Raw genomic sequence first — 16575 nt, 5'->3', positions numbered from 1 at the left:
TTAGGAGCTAGATTGCTTATCTTTCTGAATATAATTCTAGCCATTACCTGGTGAAACTGTGAGAAATGTGAGGCTGGTGTATCTAGGGAGATAGTTCGAAGAGAGACTGTGACTCACTGTCTCTTTGCTTAAAGATATTCACTGGGGACAGGAGAGTGAATGTCTATCCCCAGAACTGAATTTACCGTTTGTTTGATGATACAAAATTCAGGTATTCACACAACCTTCTATTCTAGCGTTTCCAGCTGGCTGGTTCTGATGTTACACTGTTTGTCATCCTTGATGTCGTGAGGGACAGTCCTATCTGTTGTTCTTTGCCCAGACTTTGCTCAATCTGGGGTATTAAGACAAGGCTTGTCAGTTCTTTGTGAGGATATCAGCAGATAGTTGCTGGTCCCTGAATTTATGTAATGTGACTATTCTTATGTATTCATTCAAAATACTAGAACATGAGAGCTTGGCTCAGGATAGAAAAAACTCTCATGAGCCATCTGTTCAGATTTAATGGCCTTGAAAACATGCTTTTTGGGAAGCTGAAGGGAACTCTGGAAATCAAGAATCTTAAATCTTTGATTTTGGAAAAAGTTATGTCTTCCAGAATGAGAAACTGGTTGTGCTTTCCTCAGAGTTGTAAGTATCCATTATTTAAAACTTAGAAACGTTTAATTTATCCATCACTTGGGCTTAATTTAACCTCTGCAATAAAGTATTCGTGCACGTATGTATGCATGGCTACCTATGATGGATGTCAAATTGGATGGCAAACTGATGTACCGAGGCAGAACACATCACGTTTAGAAGAATAACATAGTAGCTTTCTGTTATTCAGGATTCTTTTTTGTGTGTGGGACTAAAGGATCTAAGCCAGCCATAGCTCATTTTATTAGCTTTTTTTTTTTAATGTTTTTGCAACTCTTAGACCATTCTAAGGAGTAATTTGTGGAAGGTGTCTGCCCTGTCTGATTTATCAATAATGGAAGATACTAGTGTTTCTTCATTTCTTCATTTCTAGATGTTACCTTTCCTGTTTCAGCACTAGTATATGATTTTGCTTGGGTTTTTTCTCATTCTTTTTATTGAAGTTACCCCTTATTGGAAGCAACCACAGAAATAGCTCTAGTAATGGTAACCAGAGAAATACTTCATTTCAAGTTACTAGACAACTCATCCTGTTTCTTTTTTTTTTTTTTTTTCCCTCCTTTTTTCTTCAGATGAAACTGGTAAAAACTCATGCAGTTACAAGTGGAACAGCAGGTTGATTACTATAGATTTGGAGTTCTGTAACAGTTTCGTTGGTGCTATGTTTTACTGATAAGTTGAGATCTTTTGTGTGATACATCTGTATGAATCAAATTAGGAAATGACCTAGGCACTTTAAAACATTTTTGTTTCGCATACAGTAGAATATTCTTACTTCATTGTTTACTGCTTCAGTTTAAGAAGGTGTATTTACAGCATACTAAAAATACCACCAAGGTATAAGTGATATGAAATCATTTTATTAAAGAAATTGATTTCATAAAAAATCAGAAAATAGTATTGTGTAGCACTAGTAGTAAAATTTATTTTTCCCCATATAAAGGCTCATTTATTTTTATAGCAATTTGATGACACATCTGCTTGCTTTATTCAGCTGAAAAGAAAATGTTGGTTCTTGGTGTTTTGTAAAATTGCTTTGTTAAATTATTTTCGAAATCGTTCAACTTTTAACAAATGACATTTGATGCTAACATTGGAAAGCAATTTCAGCTAATTAAGTAGATCCTTCTATAAACCATTGGAACATTAAGATGACAAACTGTTCATTCAGGATTATTTTAATTGGTACAATTATTGTAATTTTGTTGCAATTATGTGTTGAGCTAAAAGCTTTTGTTTAAATCATTTGAGGGTTTTTGTTAATATACATAAGTAAGAAGAAAAGAAGTAAAATAAAAACTGAAGATAAGCATTATCTGTCTACTTTTCCATTACAGTGCTTTACACAAGTATCTATTAAATTATTCTTTTAAAAAAGTATGTTACATGTTTTCAGCAAATCTCTAGCAATGTTAAAATTGAGGAAGATCATTTGAAATTTAACTTTTCTGGAAGGTTATGATGTTAATTCCAGTTTTGACACTGTTTAAATACCTTTTAATAATACCTTTAAAAAGGGTGAAATTAACTTTTGAGGGATTTGCGAGTTGTATAAAATCTATTGATGTATTAATTTAAGAAGTGTAGCTCTTTGGTGATTATAGAAATTAAAAATGAAAAAGCTACGGAAGGTGCCACATTAATCACTCTGATTATAATGTTCTCTGCAATCATCTTTTGCCCAGGCCAGGTTTAAATAAATCACTTCCTTTAAGTAGACAATTTCATATTCCTTTAGACCTCACAGTGAGGCATTACATCTAAATATTTAACCTGCTTTTTGTTTTTCAGTTTCCTATTACTACGTCCTACTTAAAACGCAGGGTACGTAAATTCACTGTGTTTCTTACTGTGCTAATAGTCTGGTGTCAGTGATACAAGGCAGCGCATCACACCGCAGCTGGGTGGTTGGTTCCCAAACTGTCTGCTACATAGACCTACCTGAAGCAGGGCATAAAAGAAGACAGAGGACAGGACAAGAAAGAAGTTCAGATGAAAAAGTAATAGGGAGAGAAGGATTGAAGCAAAAGTTGAGCAGAACAAGAGAGAGGAGTATTTTTAGCTTATTTTTTTACCTTTGTAATATTGGATAATGTCCTATTTCTAAAATACTTTCCAGATAAGTTTAAATGCTTACAGTATGGTTAAAGTGCATTAATGACATCTCTCAAAAATGCTCCTGTGTGTATTTTCAAATCCCTCCGAGCACTGCCGATTGATACTAGTTTAGAATAGAACACAGAAACCTTAATTTTAACACTATAAACAATTTCAGGAAAAAACCCAACTTTTATTTTTAACCTGACAAAGTCAATTCAAGAGACTTCTGTGCTTTTTTGGGGACTTGATAAAGTAGGGAAATAAGATCGGAGATGATATCTTTTTGTGTCTGCTGAACATCTTTGTCCAAAGCAGAATATTTATTTAAAACCTGAGAACATGGGAAGGCATTGCAAGGTAGGTAATATGATAAGCTGGAAATGCATCTCAGCTACGCACTGCTGGTGGCCCATATCCTGGCTCTTACCTCATGATAAATGTGACATAATCTGTCTCGAAAAAAGAGGAGATAGAACACTTGCTTCATGTTCAGAAGAGGCTTGTGTCTCATATTGATGTAAAAGCCTACCACTGAGCAGTAGCATAGAATATGAAATTCTTTGGAAACTGATGCTCTAGCATTCCTTGCAGTGACTTGCTCTTATGTCCATGCAATAAATTTGCCACATTAGGTCAACTCTGTCATAAAAAGCTGCTTCAGAAGGGCAAGATACGGAACAGATCAGGTAATCAAAGAAGTGTATAAATGAAGTTTTGTTCTTTGTTTCTGGTTGACTTGAATTTTGGTTCATGTATATGGTTCATAAGTTAATGTAGTATAGCAATTTTGCCTTTTTGCCTTCCTTTTCTGGATAGCATGTGCAACAGGTTGATAGATTAGTCTGTGACTTACTCTGAGAAGTGAAACTCATGCTTCTATGAGTGAAGTGTTTGCTGTGCACTTTTGGAGGAGGAGAGTCCTTTTGCCTGGTCCTAAGGTTTAACTGCATGCCATAACATAGCCCTAGAAAAGAACCTTGTGCTGGAGACTAAGATGAACAATGGCCACTTCTAATGCTAGAGGACCTGCATATATTTGCTGTATTGATGAAGTCCTACAGGTGGAGGTATTGAATAAAAGAGTCACTGCATAAAGCCATAAAGTGGCTTTGTAACTGACGTTCAGTGATGAAAATACCAAAACCAGATTAATACACTATTTTTGTATTTCACTTGTGTGAGTGATCTTGTTGGACTTGTCAGTTAGTGAGACATAATTACTTTTTTGTTTACAGAGCAGCTTTGAGCAGTCTTAGATTCTTCTGTGCTACTCTGTAGCTTTCCATCTGTGTAATAAATATAGTGATTTTTTAAAAAAAAATTCTTCTGCCTTCTGTAATGCAAACAGCACTGCAAAGCTGTGAATGAATCCAGGCATTTGTAACTGTATTAACGCTTTTTTTTAATTATAAAGAATGCCAGTGTAGGGTATATTCTGGAAAGCTGTATTAAAACCAGACCTTTTTAATATGGCTCAGTGACGGTACATGATAACTGGGTGTGGGAGATTAGTTTAATAAAAATCAATCTTTTAAGGATCAAAATGTTTTTGCTTTCTGAAATTATCAAAAGCAGGAACAGTCAGAAGAGGTGCTTTATCTACTGTTGAATTGGATAGAGTCAGTTTTGCAAAGCAAGCTTTCCTGAATATCTACAGTAATAGTTTTTTAAATAGCTATTGCATCTGTTCAGTGAAGTCTTCACTGCTTAATATGCACTGAAGGGTTTATGGTTTTCTTCTAGATAGGTATATCAAATTATAGCTTTCTATTTTTTTATCTTTATTAGATAAAACATTGATTACCTTATGTTTTACTATTAAGTGCATGATGACTTTTTATTTCTGCCTTTATACGAGTGGGTATATGAGCAAATGCTCTTTTTCAGTGTTCAAATGACCTGTTGCAAATTTCAGTTTGTAAGAATGTTTGCAGCACTGTTCTTGATATGTTGACAGTACTGCAAATTTTCTGTTTTGTGTGAGAGCTTTAAATAAAATAAAAAAAATCACCCTTAGACTTGAAGATATACTGACTAGACATGAGAAGAATAGGATAAATAGTTTCAGAGCAAAGCATTATATTATTAGTATTGTTAGATATTAAGAGATCAGATGTCTAATTAGCAGACTGTTAAGCATGGAAATTTCATATTGCGTTCCAGAGTGGCCCAGATTTTCTGGTTTTCTGTCTTTCGGTATCAAACCTTTAGAAAGAAATGTTTTTTTGTGTAATTTTTAATGAAAAGTTATTTCATTTTTGTAAGCAACATTTTTAGCTTAAACTGTGTTGAGAGAAAAATTTAAAAGGCATGTGATAAATAAAACATGATGTGGCTTCATGCTCATGCCTTCTGTTGCTCTAGTTATTATTTAATAACAATTATTTAGGTCTGTTGCCTTTTATGGAGTGCAGAAGTTAAATGACTCTTGTCCACATAGTTACTTGCTCCTGTAAAATGCTGGGCGGGGGGTGGGATTTAGGTGTGCAAAGAGTAACTTGTAAGATTTCTTTGTTTTCACGTTGAGGAAGGAGGTTTGGAAAGAGTAGGGAGGATGGCCCTTCAGGGTATGAGGACTTGCAGAGAAGTCAACCTTCCTCCTGTCCCAGAGCAGCAGGGCAGGCTGCTCCGTGAGAGAAGGCAAACTGGGAGCAGGAGGAGGGCAGGGGGTTGTCCTCACGAGCAAGAGGTGCAATCACATAGCAGCCAAACAGAAAAATCAGAGCAGGTTCAGTGACAGAAAGCAGGGACAGCAAACAGCCCAGTGGTCTGTAGCCATGAGGTATGTTTTAGGTCAAGCCAGGAAGTCAAGTCAGTGAATGAAGGTCAAGATCAGTAAGGTATATAGATGTAGCTCGGGCAAAGGCCTGAGCCTGAAGGCAGTTCTTGAATCAGGCAAGAGAGGCCTCCAGTGAGGTTTCTTGCAGCTCTCGGAACAGCAGTCCGATCCCAGGTTGCTCAGCTGCACTGTATCAGAGCTGGTCTTGAGCACATGCACTGAAACCCCCGGGCAGGGACGGGGGAAAGAGGTGGTCGAGCCTGACATAACCGACTGAACAGGGAACGTGGGCACAGCACAGCCTTCAGTGTGGATGAAGGTAGTGGGTGCTGCTGCCACTTTACTACCACCTGGTTGGGTGGTGAAGGACCACGTCCGGTGGTGGTGACCATCTCCTGCAGTAGGTGATGAATAAGGTAGGCTATGTCCTGTATAACCCAACAGCCTGGCGTCTTTCTCTAAGCAATGCTGGCAACATTCAGTGCTGGACCCGCTGTGGGACCATGATGGTTATTTTCCAAGTCAGTCATGGAAGTGCAAGGTGGACATAAACTAGAAAAAATTTGGAGCAAATTTACCTTCTCTTAAATGGAAGATAAGTTGATGTACCTCTGTGTACTTGTAGTAAATTATTTGAGGGAAAAGTCACAAATAATCCATCGTTGTTGGAATATGTCTTAATCCACACTGAAAGCAGTTTTTAATTACAGCAGCTCATGGAAAGGACACGTGTGGAATAATGGAAGGAATTTTTAAGGTCCTCTTCTGTCAATGTAATGTTCTGTTTTGAGCTCATCCCTTTTAAATCCAAGTAGTTTCTCATGGAAACAGACACTCTGTAACACTGATGGTGTTTGATGTTCTTGATGTAAAGAATAATTCTTCTGCCTCAGGAAAATCTAGCCCCAAAATGAGAATGGGGTGTTCACAGTGCTTTATTTTTAGATCTGCATGCTTTTATTTCAGAAAAAGTAACTCCTAAAGTACTTTACATGCTAACCTTTTATTTTTTATCTGAGAAGTACAGGCACATACGGTTTTTGTGGCTCTTTGCCAGAAGATTATCATTTACATAAATATTTCTTTCAAAGGCGTAGTTTAAGACATTGAGCTCAGGAGGTTAGAATAGAGACTTCAATCTGCACACCAGCAGTTGGGCTATTGGCTTCTGAACAGTAGCTTTGTTCATCGTATTCAGAACACTGTTCTCATTCAGACTTAAGTAGAGCTGGCATTAAAATTCAGCTAATTTGTTTCATGTGATTCATCAGCTGTGTGTTTTATTTAAATCTATGTCACATTCTTTTTGGCTTTTTAGTTTGTAGATTTAAGTGTTGAAGTAGGCCACTCTTTTAACTCTTCAGTCCCCGACTTAAAAAGTGACTTAATTTTCATTTTGCCAGTGTTGAACTCAAGCGTGGAAGAATCAACTGTTTCTGTTCTTCGAAACTAACCTACTTCTGGGTGTCAGGCTTCTCTTCTTACAGAAGATGCCACCTTTTATTCTTTTCAGGCTGGAGCCTGTGAAGCTTTACATGCATTGAGCTTCCCTAAAGTGGATAATCCTACTGCCATCCTGGTGACATCTCATAATAATTTACAAAGGATTTACCTTTGTTGGAATAGGCTACTCTTACTTTTATGCTTTATATTTGTTATGTTTTCCTATGCTGTAGAAGTAACATCTCATTGTGAGTAAATTTACTTGTAGATACTACTTGTGACAATGTGGCAGTTTCCTCCATCTATTAGGTTCATGGTCCGTTCAGATATTTTCTGGTAAAATCTGGTATAAGAATTTTAGTATAGGGCAAGACTGTCCTAAAAGATTAGATTGAAAGATTAACACAGTTAAAATACATTTTTAATGTAAAAAGTTGCACTTACTTCAAGCATCTAGCATTGGTGCTCAGTTCTTTTATTTCTTGTAATGTTAAATGCTAAATATTCTGTGTAAAACTGCCACTGTTGTCTCTGGAATAATCCCATGGTACATAAATTTCTACTTTTTACGAAGGATCTAAAAATGAAGATAGAAGTTTGTTGCTTTTAAAAAGCTAACAAATTGTGAAATAAGGTAAGATAGTTCAGCTAATGATAGACTTAGTTCATAAGCTGTATTCTGATACAACCAGATTTATGTTTAAGTGTTCTTTTCTTTTCATAGATACATGTGTGTATTTATTTAATGTAAGAGATTCTTCATTGCGCTTTGCCAAGTTACTGGGTATACATGAGGGCTCCTTCCTCTCTTTCCATCCATGCATCAATGCACTCCTTTCCCCCGTGACAGCACTGACAGTTGCCTTAGCTGCTTTAATTGCCCAGTAATCAGAGAAAACTCTTACACTTCTTGTGCTATGCTAAGTTCTTTTTAACAAGTTACAGCAGCTCGCAGAACAGTCGATTATGCTATCTCCCCTTTTCATGGAGCTGCAATCAAATTATGTGTTTGGGAAAAACCATTAACTAGTGAGGTGCAAAATTCATTTTATGTTTATAATAAGTTTGTTTGGGTTTTTTTTCCTTAAAACTTTTTTCTATTTTTACTTTAGATACAGTGTGGCTACTTCACTGGTATCCATACAGAGTGCTGTAACTGTCACTTTATAGTCATTACTAAGCCATGCCAACCATTCTCGCTGCATTCTTTCACAGTTTCCATTTTTATTATAATGGCTGTGAGAAACATGTTTTCATTTTAGTAATCTTTAATTTAGATTATAATTTCTCATTTGGTATCAGATGAGATACCAGTCATGATACTATGAGATGGGATGTCGAATAAGATAGGTCCATCTGACCCATCATGTCAGCCTCCATCACTTGCTTGCATGTGGTAGCTTTTCATAAACTTCCACAAGGCTAACGTTTAAGCCTTCTCCTTGTTCCTTCCTGAAACTCTCCTTTATACTAGTGCTTACAATCCCACCACCCCCACCATTGCTTAACAAGTCATAATGCATCAATAGTCCCTTGTATTGATCATGTCTCGTTGTTTTGTTGTTCTTATTTGTGGCTTCTTGTTTTAGAAGGTGAATTATTTGAACGCAGGCAGTTGTTTTTCCACTTTTTACCATGAAATCATACACAGTTGAGTTTTGATCAGTCTTTAAGATACCCGAGTGTTCCTGTTACAAGAAATGTTAGTTTAAAAATGAGATTTTTAACCAATCGAATTTTTGATTGGGGTATCAGAATGTGGATGGATTTTTGAAGTTAATGTTGACAAATGTTAATTTCCCCTTACGCTGGATTTGATGTTACTGATCTGTAAATTCCTGATCTGATTTTAGTCTTCTGTATGACTTCTTTGAGATTTCTCTGAAGCATGCAATTAGGTCAGATTATATAGCCGTTCATGATTTTTTGCGTATTAGAAAATGTTAAATTGTTCTTTCTGCGGACAGTGCAGCTCCTTACAGGTTCTATTCATTTTCTGGAGAACAGGGAGAATGGATGAAAGTGTACTAGTATTTCACCCTAGAGTATCCCTGTGCAGATGGAAGTCATACTTCAATAAATATAGTTTATCATTTATCTAATTTTTTTCCCACCCCAGAATTTCAAAGAATATTCCTACAACTAAAGATGTTGAACCTCTACTTGAAATTGATGGAGATATACGGAATTTTGAAGTATTTTTATCTTCACGAACACCTGTTCTTGTTGCACGTGATGTAAGAACCTTTTTGCCATGCACTGTGAACTTAGATCCCAAGCTACGAGAAATCATTGCAGGTGAGTGTGCTTTCAATTAAATGGCAAATGACAATTGTATTATTTAGTTTCATTTTAGGTAAGGCTACTTTGCATGTTTGCAAATGTTTGATGTTGTTCATGAAATCAGACCTTCAGATTGTCTGATTTGAGTTCAGTTACAGGCCATTCAGTTTCACTGAGTAGCTTTACTGTAAAGGCCAGATCATACTAGACTAAAGATTCTCTTCTGGAGGGGGCACTCCACTGTTCTTCATTAGAAGATTTCTTTAGCAAATGGAGGAAACCAATACACGTAATGATGTTTTAGTAGTAGAGATGCAAGTTGATTTCCAGATCTTTGTTAACAATTTTGAGTAGTGTCAGTAAGATCCTGTAGGACTGAATCCAGTGAAACAAAGTGGAACATCTCCTTTTAATGTACACCCCATTAGATACCTGTGCAGTTGGTACCCGGGAGTTACTTTTTAGTATGCTATGACACTTAAATTCATCCTAGGGCAAACGTTGTTTATTGTGTAGTGGTTGTTATGCAGTTATCTTTAGTTGCTTGTAGTCTCAGGTTCAGGTACGTTCTGTTCTGCATACTCCACTCAAACATTCTGACTGCTTACTGCGGCTGTGAATGGATGTGATGCATGGTATGGTGCTTCTTGTCCAGTCTTAGGCTATTGGCACTGGAGTAAGGCTAAGGCATGTTAACATTTCCACCTGTTAAGAGACACTAAAGCTATGAAGAAAACCTGAACTTTAAATTTAAAATAGGATCCTTATGAGTCTTTGGTGTGACAGTCAGTATTCTAAGTAGAAACTGAATTCAGGTATTAATAGTTTTCTTTGCTTGTCTTTTCTGTCGTGACACTTCAGTCCTCAACTGGAATCCTATTTGTTCTTTCTTTTTTCCAACTTCCTTCTCTGTACTTGAAAGCTGCAGTGGGATGGCCTAACTTTGTTCACAAGCTCCATTCCATTAATCTCTTCAGAAACAATACAGGTCTGACTTACCACATCAGACATGCTTACCATCGGAGACATGCTTGGCATGATGTATTCTTGCATTTCTTCCTGTTTGGGTTGGGATTTGTAACTTGTCCTCTCTCAGGAAAATATTTGGAGTACATTTAATATGCCTGTGTAAATCTATGCAGTAAGTTGTCCTAACTCTCCTAAAGACTCCTGTGTAGATGGGATCCTCAAGAAAAATCAACTGAATGCAGAAGAAAGTGACATTGGACATTCTACTTGATGAGTTCTGATTGGAATTAAGTACACAAAGATTTACTTCAATAGGCAAAAAAATCAAAACTTCTTCAAATACTTCAAGCAAAATTTTGTTCTTATATTTTTCAGATGTTCGTGCTGCAAGAGATCAAATGAATATTGGAGGACTTCCTTATCCCACGTTGCCTTTACATGAGGCACCTGCTAGAGCAACATCTCTGTTCAGTCAGCCTTCATCGGCTTGCTCTTCTACAACCTCTTTCAACGGACCTTTCAATAGCGGAGTTTTATCACCACAACCTCATAGCAGTTACTATAGTGGTATGACAGGACCTCAACATCCATTTTACAATCGGGTAAATAATCGAGAACCAATTAACATTCTTCTGATGTAATCTCGTAATACCGCAGATGTGATCTATAAAATATTGAAAGATCCATTCAGGTCTTAATTAGGGATGAAGAAAAGTCCAAAAGTTGGTAAATTTCACGCTACTGTTCAGTCACTGTAGTCTGGGTAAATTACATCAGAAAAACAAATTACACAGCGAGGGGAAAAGGTCAAATGATTTTGAGACACTGCTCAATAGTAGGATGTTGCAGGGTTGGGTTTTTTTATTTTTGTGTAGTAAACTGTACTCAGTCATTCATATACTTGCTCATGGACATTGGAAGGGATCCTGGCTTTTTCTTGGTGACTTTGGTTAACACATACAGAAATTCATGTGGGGAGCTACATCACAAGAATATATGTTTGTCTTCCTTTTTGTCTCTTTTTAAAGTTGTTCTGGGATCTTTTCCCTAAACCAGTGTTGCACTAGTTTTATGCAGTTTACGTTAATTCCTTTGAACATACATTTTTGACCTATTTGTGGGCCTCAGAAAACACAGTCCTGGGCATGGCTCACTTGAAAATTGAATGAAGCACTTTACTGTGTAGTTGGATCAAGTTTAAGCTTTCTGTTTATGTGGTATGTATTCAGTATTTTTAAATGTTATTTTTTACTTTTTTTTTTTTCTGTGCTACTATAAAGGGGGGGGGAAAAAGTAGGAAGTTGATAGAAGTCACAGCTTGCTTCTATATACAGGAAACGGCCTCAACTTTAAGTAGACTTGACTCTAGGTAAATGTTTAAGCTAATAAGGTGGAAAGAAAATTGAGATATTCCTAAACTGAAGTTTGTTAACCAAGGCAGAAAAGAGTGCATGTAGCACAGAACTTCTTCAGTTATCTGTTCTGAAATTATTCGTATATACCCTCAATATGGGGACAATGTACTGGTTTGTTGAAAGTAACTTGAAGTGACACATACTTTGAAGTAGTCCAACAATGATAGTTGCTTGTCACATGAATCTTTGTGCTGATAACTAGCTCAGCTTTGTTAGGGTAGGTGTTTAATTGGAAGCCCTGTTTTTGTGTCTGTGTTACTGTACATGACAAGGTTTAAAGTATGGGTGATACATAGTTGAAACTTGTATGGTTTTTTGGCTCTAATAAGCATTACAGAAGCAATTATTGGTGAGTCATAACCTGTTCTTACAATCGGTTTATTTGTCCATTTATATTGAATGCATACATAGGCTTACAGGCGTGCTTACTTCTTTGCCTGCTGAAGACTAAAATACTTTTTGGTTTGGCCTTTCTCTCTGGAATTTTATGCTGCCTTTCTAAGGTATAATTAGGTTTAGTGCTTCACACTTTTGAATATTGGCAGAGTTATCTATGTTCATTACTTTGGAGTCATAAAAGGTACTCTTGAACACCACATACTAAGATAAGTAAGGAGAACAGTATGATAGTAGAAAATATATACTGAAAGGCTGTTTCCTTCAGCATTTTTAATTGTATTTCACTTTTCAAGTTTTTGTAAAACTGATGTTTAAAAAGCAGAACAGCAACTGAAGAATAGGCTCTCCCCAGTAGGAGTTTCTGGGAGAGGTTTGGATACCTGTGTGACACAACACAAGGGGTTCAAATGCTTCTGTGGAAATGCCTGAATTTTATGCAAAAAGCCTTAAGTTCTTGAGATAGATGCCTTATTCAGACCAGTAAATGGATCCTGTCCTGTTGTCTTTCAGCATTCATTTGGGCTTTAAAAAAAAGCCTTTGAGCTGGTGGGGGGAAAACTCTTTACTTTTAGGAAATACAATTTTTTTTATTATGCTTTTTTCTTTAATGCTCCTGTGTTATGGACTTTGAACTTCCAGTGGCATAATCTATTCAGTTTTTGTTTAGAACCCCATTGTCCCTCTGTATAGCTGTAAAGAGAAGATTATAGTCCCATTTATCAGCTCTTAAACTTGGTGCTTTGGCTCTCAGTATTGGGCTGTACTAGATGTGTACATTTTACCACTGTCTAATGGCCTGGTTACAAGTTGGATTCAAATTCAGGTTCTCAAAATCGCTGCTGTCCTGGATGGTTGTGGAGATCATGTTTCTTATGGGGAAGGTCAGAGCAGTAGGCAAGTCTAAATGGGATTTCCTGAGTGGGAACTAGAAATTATGGTACACAAAGACTTTTTTTTTTTTTTTACAAAGGGGGGCAAATTCTTTGATATCTTGGAAAAATAATGAACATTATGCTTATGCTTCAGAGGCTGTCTGCAGACGTGGAGAACAGCTCCACAATAGTTTATGCCCAACATGTATTTATATTGACCTCATGTTGTCATGGTGTCTCTATTACTATACTTTAAATGAAGATTGAGTCTGTAGAATTCAAGCCTATATCAGAGAATTAATCCCATGTTTGGAAAGCAGTGGAGTAGCTGAAGTGGGCTCAAGGTGTAATTAGAAATTATGAAAGAATTGTGGGATAGTTGCCTTATTGGACAAATTTTTTTCATTGCTTTGTAGTTTGATGACTTGCAACCAACAAACAGGTGCTCGCTATGTGTTTCAGAGGGCAGTCTTTGTAGTGAGAGCTAGGCATTTGGATGCAGTGTGATCATTAAGCATTTCGTGCTTGGGGGTTTTCCACGTGGTTTAAGTTGTTAGTGGAAAACTGAAGCATTAAATTACTCTAAAAATAACATTAACTTTTTTTTTAAAGAGAGTTTAATTTCTAGAAAACACAGTGGAAACTGTGCCTTATGACAGGGAAATAATTTTAAATCGGCGAATTTTCTGAATCATCCTATAGTAATCAATAAATGGTAACACAAAGGCTGGGTATTGGTTCTCCTGCCTACTTAAAACCAACCAAACTTTTCCCATTTAGACTATGGTTACACTGCATATTATGTAATGCTATATGTTGGAAGAACATATGAAATTTTTGTGGTAACTGTGTGAAAGACTGTGCAGAAGATTACCTCTGGCAGCTAAGACTATGGAACTATTTGTATTTTTCGTAAATCACTCAAAGTTTTAGTATATGCCATGTAAGTAAGTGATGCGTGCAGGAATTAAACTTGCATTTCTCAGTTAATTTACAGCTGCTTCTGAATGCAGAGGTTTTTTAGACCTTATTGACAAATTCAAAGTGGAATATTTCAGCAAATTTTACTCCTCCCTCATAGACTGGCCCTTGAGTCATAAAATTATTAACTATATACTGAATTTGGTGCAGTAGACTTATCAAAATCTTGTCATGTGCAGAAACACAAACCAAATACATTCCATTTTGTTAAATAGCTGAATAATACAATTTTGAAAATACTATATATAGAAACATCAGAAAGCTGTAATACAGCCATTGTTTTGAGAGTTGTAGGTTGTTTTTTTGTAAGAACTGGGTAATGAGTTGAAAGCAATGAGCGCTATAATTCTGCTCTTCCTAAAGTCTAAAGACTCTGTTGTTTTCCAGTACATTGCCTTAAAAGAGAAGTGATAACAAAATGAAAAGCTTCATTTCAAAACCTAACTCAAATTCACACATAGGTCAAAACAAAATTTCATTGTATTTGAAAAGAATTTTACTTTTTAACTGCATTACCACTTGTGGGGTTCGTGACTCAAACGCATGCTCATACACACACGCACGCGCGCACACGTTTCATTGCATGCCAGTGGGTAGTGTGTGAATTTCAGGAAAAGTGTTTATATACTTGATTTTAGCACTTGAAAGATGGGAGCATATGGAGTCACCTGTTAAAATGGAAGTGTATTTGTAATTTTGAGATCTCTATAGCTTCTAGAAGTGACTTGTTAAAAGTCAGGGTTCTTATTTGGACCCTTTACACTGATATGCTGATAAGACTTTTGGAAACTTGGATAGTGTTTGTTTTCTTGAAATCTGTTAGTAAAAAGGGATAAAAATGAACCTGGTGATAAAAGTAGTGATAAGTGTCAACTGATATTTCTGGGGAAAAAGAACTATTTCTGTTTTAAAAAAATGGTTTTTATATTTGTTTTATAATAATTAACATTGTCCTTCCTTTAAAATTGTATTTGTATTGAACAACATGCATCAACATATTTCCTGCAAAACAAAGCTCAAATACTGTCTGCTATAAAAATCTCTTTATAGGTTTATAAAATCTAGTATTTGTGGAAGCCTTCAGATTGGTTACCACAAATATGGGAAGTTCTAGTGATGCTATTATGTATCACACTTTTTTTTTTTTACAATTGTCTTGGGGGTATTCTGAATCATTCTAAGTTTTATTGAGCATCTGATTTTGAGTTTAGCAGGTCAGAGTGGAATTATCTGAATTACCCTGAAATTCTCATTTTCCCATATTCAAAACAGATGTTGGAGTGTAGCTACCAAAACCACTCCAACTCTGTTCCTCCAGAAAACCATGCCAGAGCACCTATTTGCTCTGGGGAGGGTAGAAGGGGGTCAGTTGCTGGGGGATTTTGAAGACCTCACTCCAGAGCTTTTGATTGAATTCTGTTCAATGCAAAAAATAAAGCTATTAGTAATTGTTATTTTCACTTTATTAAACTGAACTAGAGGATGTGTTTTGTTGAAATAATTTTTATTTTATTACTACATTTTGATTTGTGTAATTGTTTGTCCCTTTTTTGTTACATTTTTTTTTTTTCCATAGCCATTCTTTGCCCCATATCTTTACATGCCAAGGTATTACCCTGGCAGTTCTCATCTCATCTCACGTCCACCACTAAAAACGAGTTTGTCCAGAGATCAGAACAATGGCCTAGTAAGTATTTTGAAGGATAATTCAAATACTAACCTAGACAATAAATATAATGAGTAATGAAAAATTAAGATTATTAATGATGTTTTACTATTAGACAAGTACAAGCTCTTTATTATAAATATTTTAAGCAAAGGTGTTGTTAACATGTAATGTAAAATGTATTTTGTTTTATCTTTAGAAGTTCCTTACAGAGGAAAATCAATTCTAACATCCAAATATTGAGGTTAGAGGAGTATGACCTGTAATACTGGCAGGAAAATAATTTAATGAAAATGCCAACTGTACTATAGTAAATAAAGTGATGTAGTGTAATATTTTAGGAGAAAGACAGCTACTTGTAAATTTGTGTTAATATTTTTTTTAATAACACAAATTCTGTGACATGTCTGGAGAAGATAAAATGACATCCTTTAATATTAGAAATTGGAAGGCCTTAATAAAAAGTTAAAAGGAATGTTTTAAATATTTAAGTAAAACAAAATACATTTTATCTTAAGTATGCATCAGTTGTAGCTTGGTTTTGCAAGTACATATAATTCAACATTACCCATTGAAAAGGAAATATGAGCAGACTTTTCTAGCTTCCTGTAGAATAATAAAATTCCTATTTAACAGTATTTATTTTACTGACAGATGGCTGCTCAAATGAAATTAAGAACTAAGGAAAGCTAAAAATGTAAAAGCCTCACTTGTCAGTCACTTTAATTCTAGGATATTGATACAATGAACAGAGCTATTAAAAGGTGGTAAAATCTTTAATCACTTAAAGAAAACAAATATGTTTCTGTTGAATTATGTATTATTGCGAGATCATTCTCATTCACTGTTTACTTCATATTTTCTGTTAAGCCCTTGATCATTTTACCCAAACCCATAATATTTTGTTGTTGTTAGGATGTTATCAAGGAAGATGCTGATGAGGGGCTTCCTTCACCCACAGACCCCTCGATGGTAAATGAGTAGTCATGTGGTGTGGAAATTTTAGCATCTCATTGCTTTTTCAGCAGT

At 35.8% G+C, this 16575-nt stretch overlaps 1 protein-coding gene across 3 annotated transcripts in view; it reads left to right on the top strand.

Moving 5' to 3' along the window:
• KIDINS220 (kinase D interacting substrate 220) overlaps positions 1–16575 on the top strand; it is an 80811-nt gene that overhangs the window by 47903 nt on the left and 16333 nt on the right. The window contains exons 23-26 of one of the 3 annotated variants that reach the window (XM_040597801.1): positions 9081–9259; positions 10589–10815; positions 15457–15567; positions 16462–16518. In XM_040597801.1, coding sequence (XP_040453735.1) covers positions 9081–9259; positions 10589–10815; positions 15457–15567; positions 16462–16518 — 574 coding nt within the window. The remainder of the gene's footprint in view (positions 1–9080; positions 9260–10588; positions 10816–15456; positions 15568–16461; positions 16519–16575) is intronic. The other 2 variants (XM_040597802.1, XM_040597803.1) reach the window with 2 other exon arrangements.

The sequence above is a fragment of the Falco naumanni genome, chromosome 6, assembly GCF_017639655.2.
Source record: "Falco naumanni isolate bFalNau1 chromosome 6, bFalNau1.pat, whole genome shotgun sequence".
In the NCBI taxonomy this organism is placed as follows: Eukaryota; Metazoa; Chordata; class Aves; order Falconiformes; family Falconidae; genus Falco; species Falco naumanni.
Note: the sequence above shows the minus strand (reverse complement) of the source record. Positions and strands in the feature narration are given on the sequence as shown.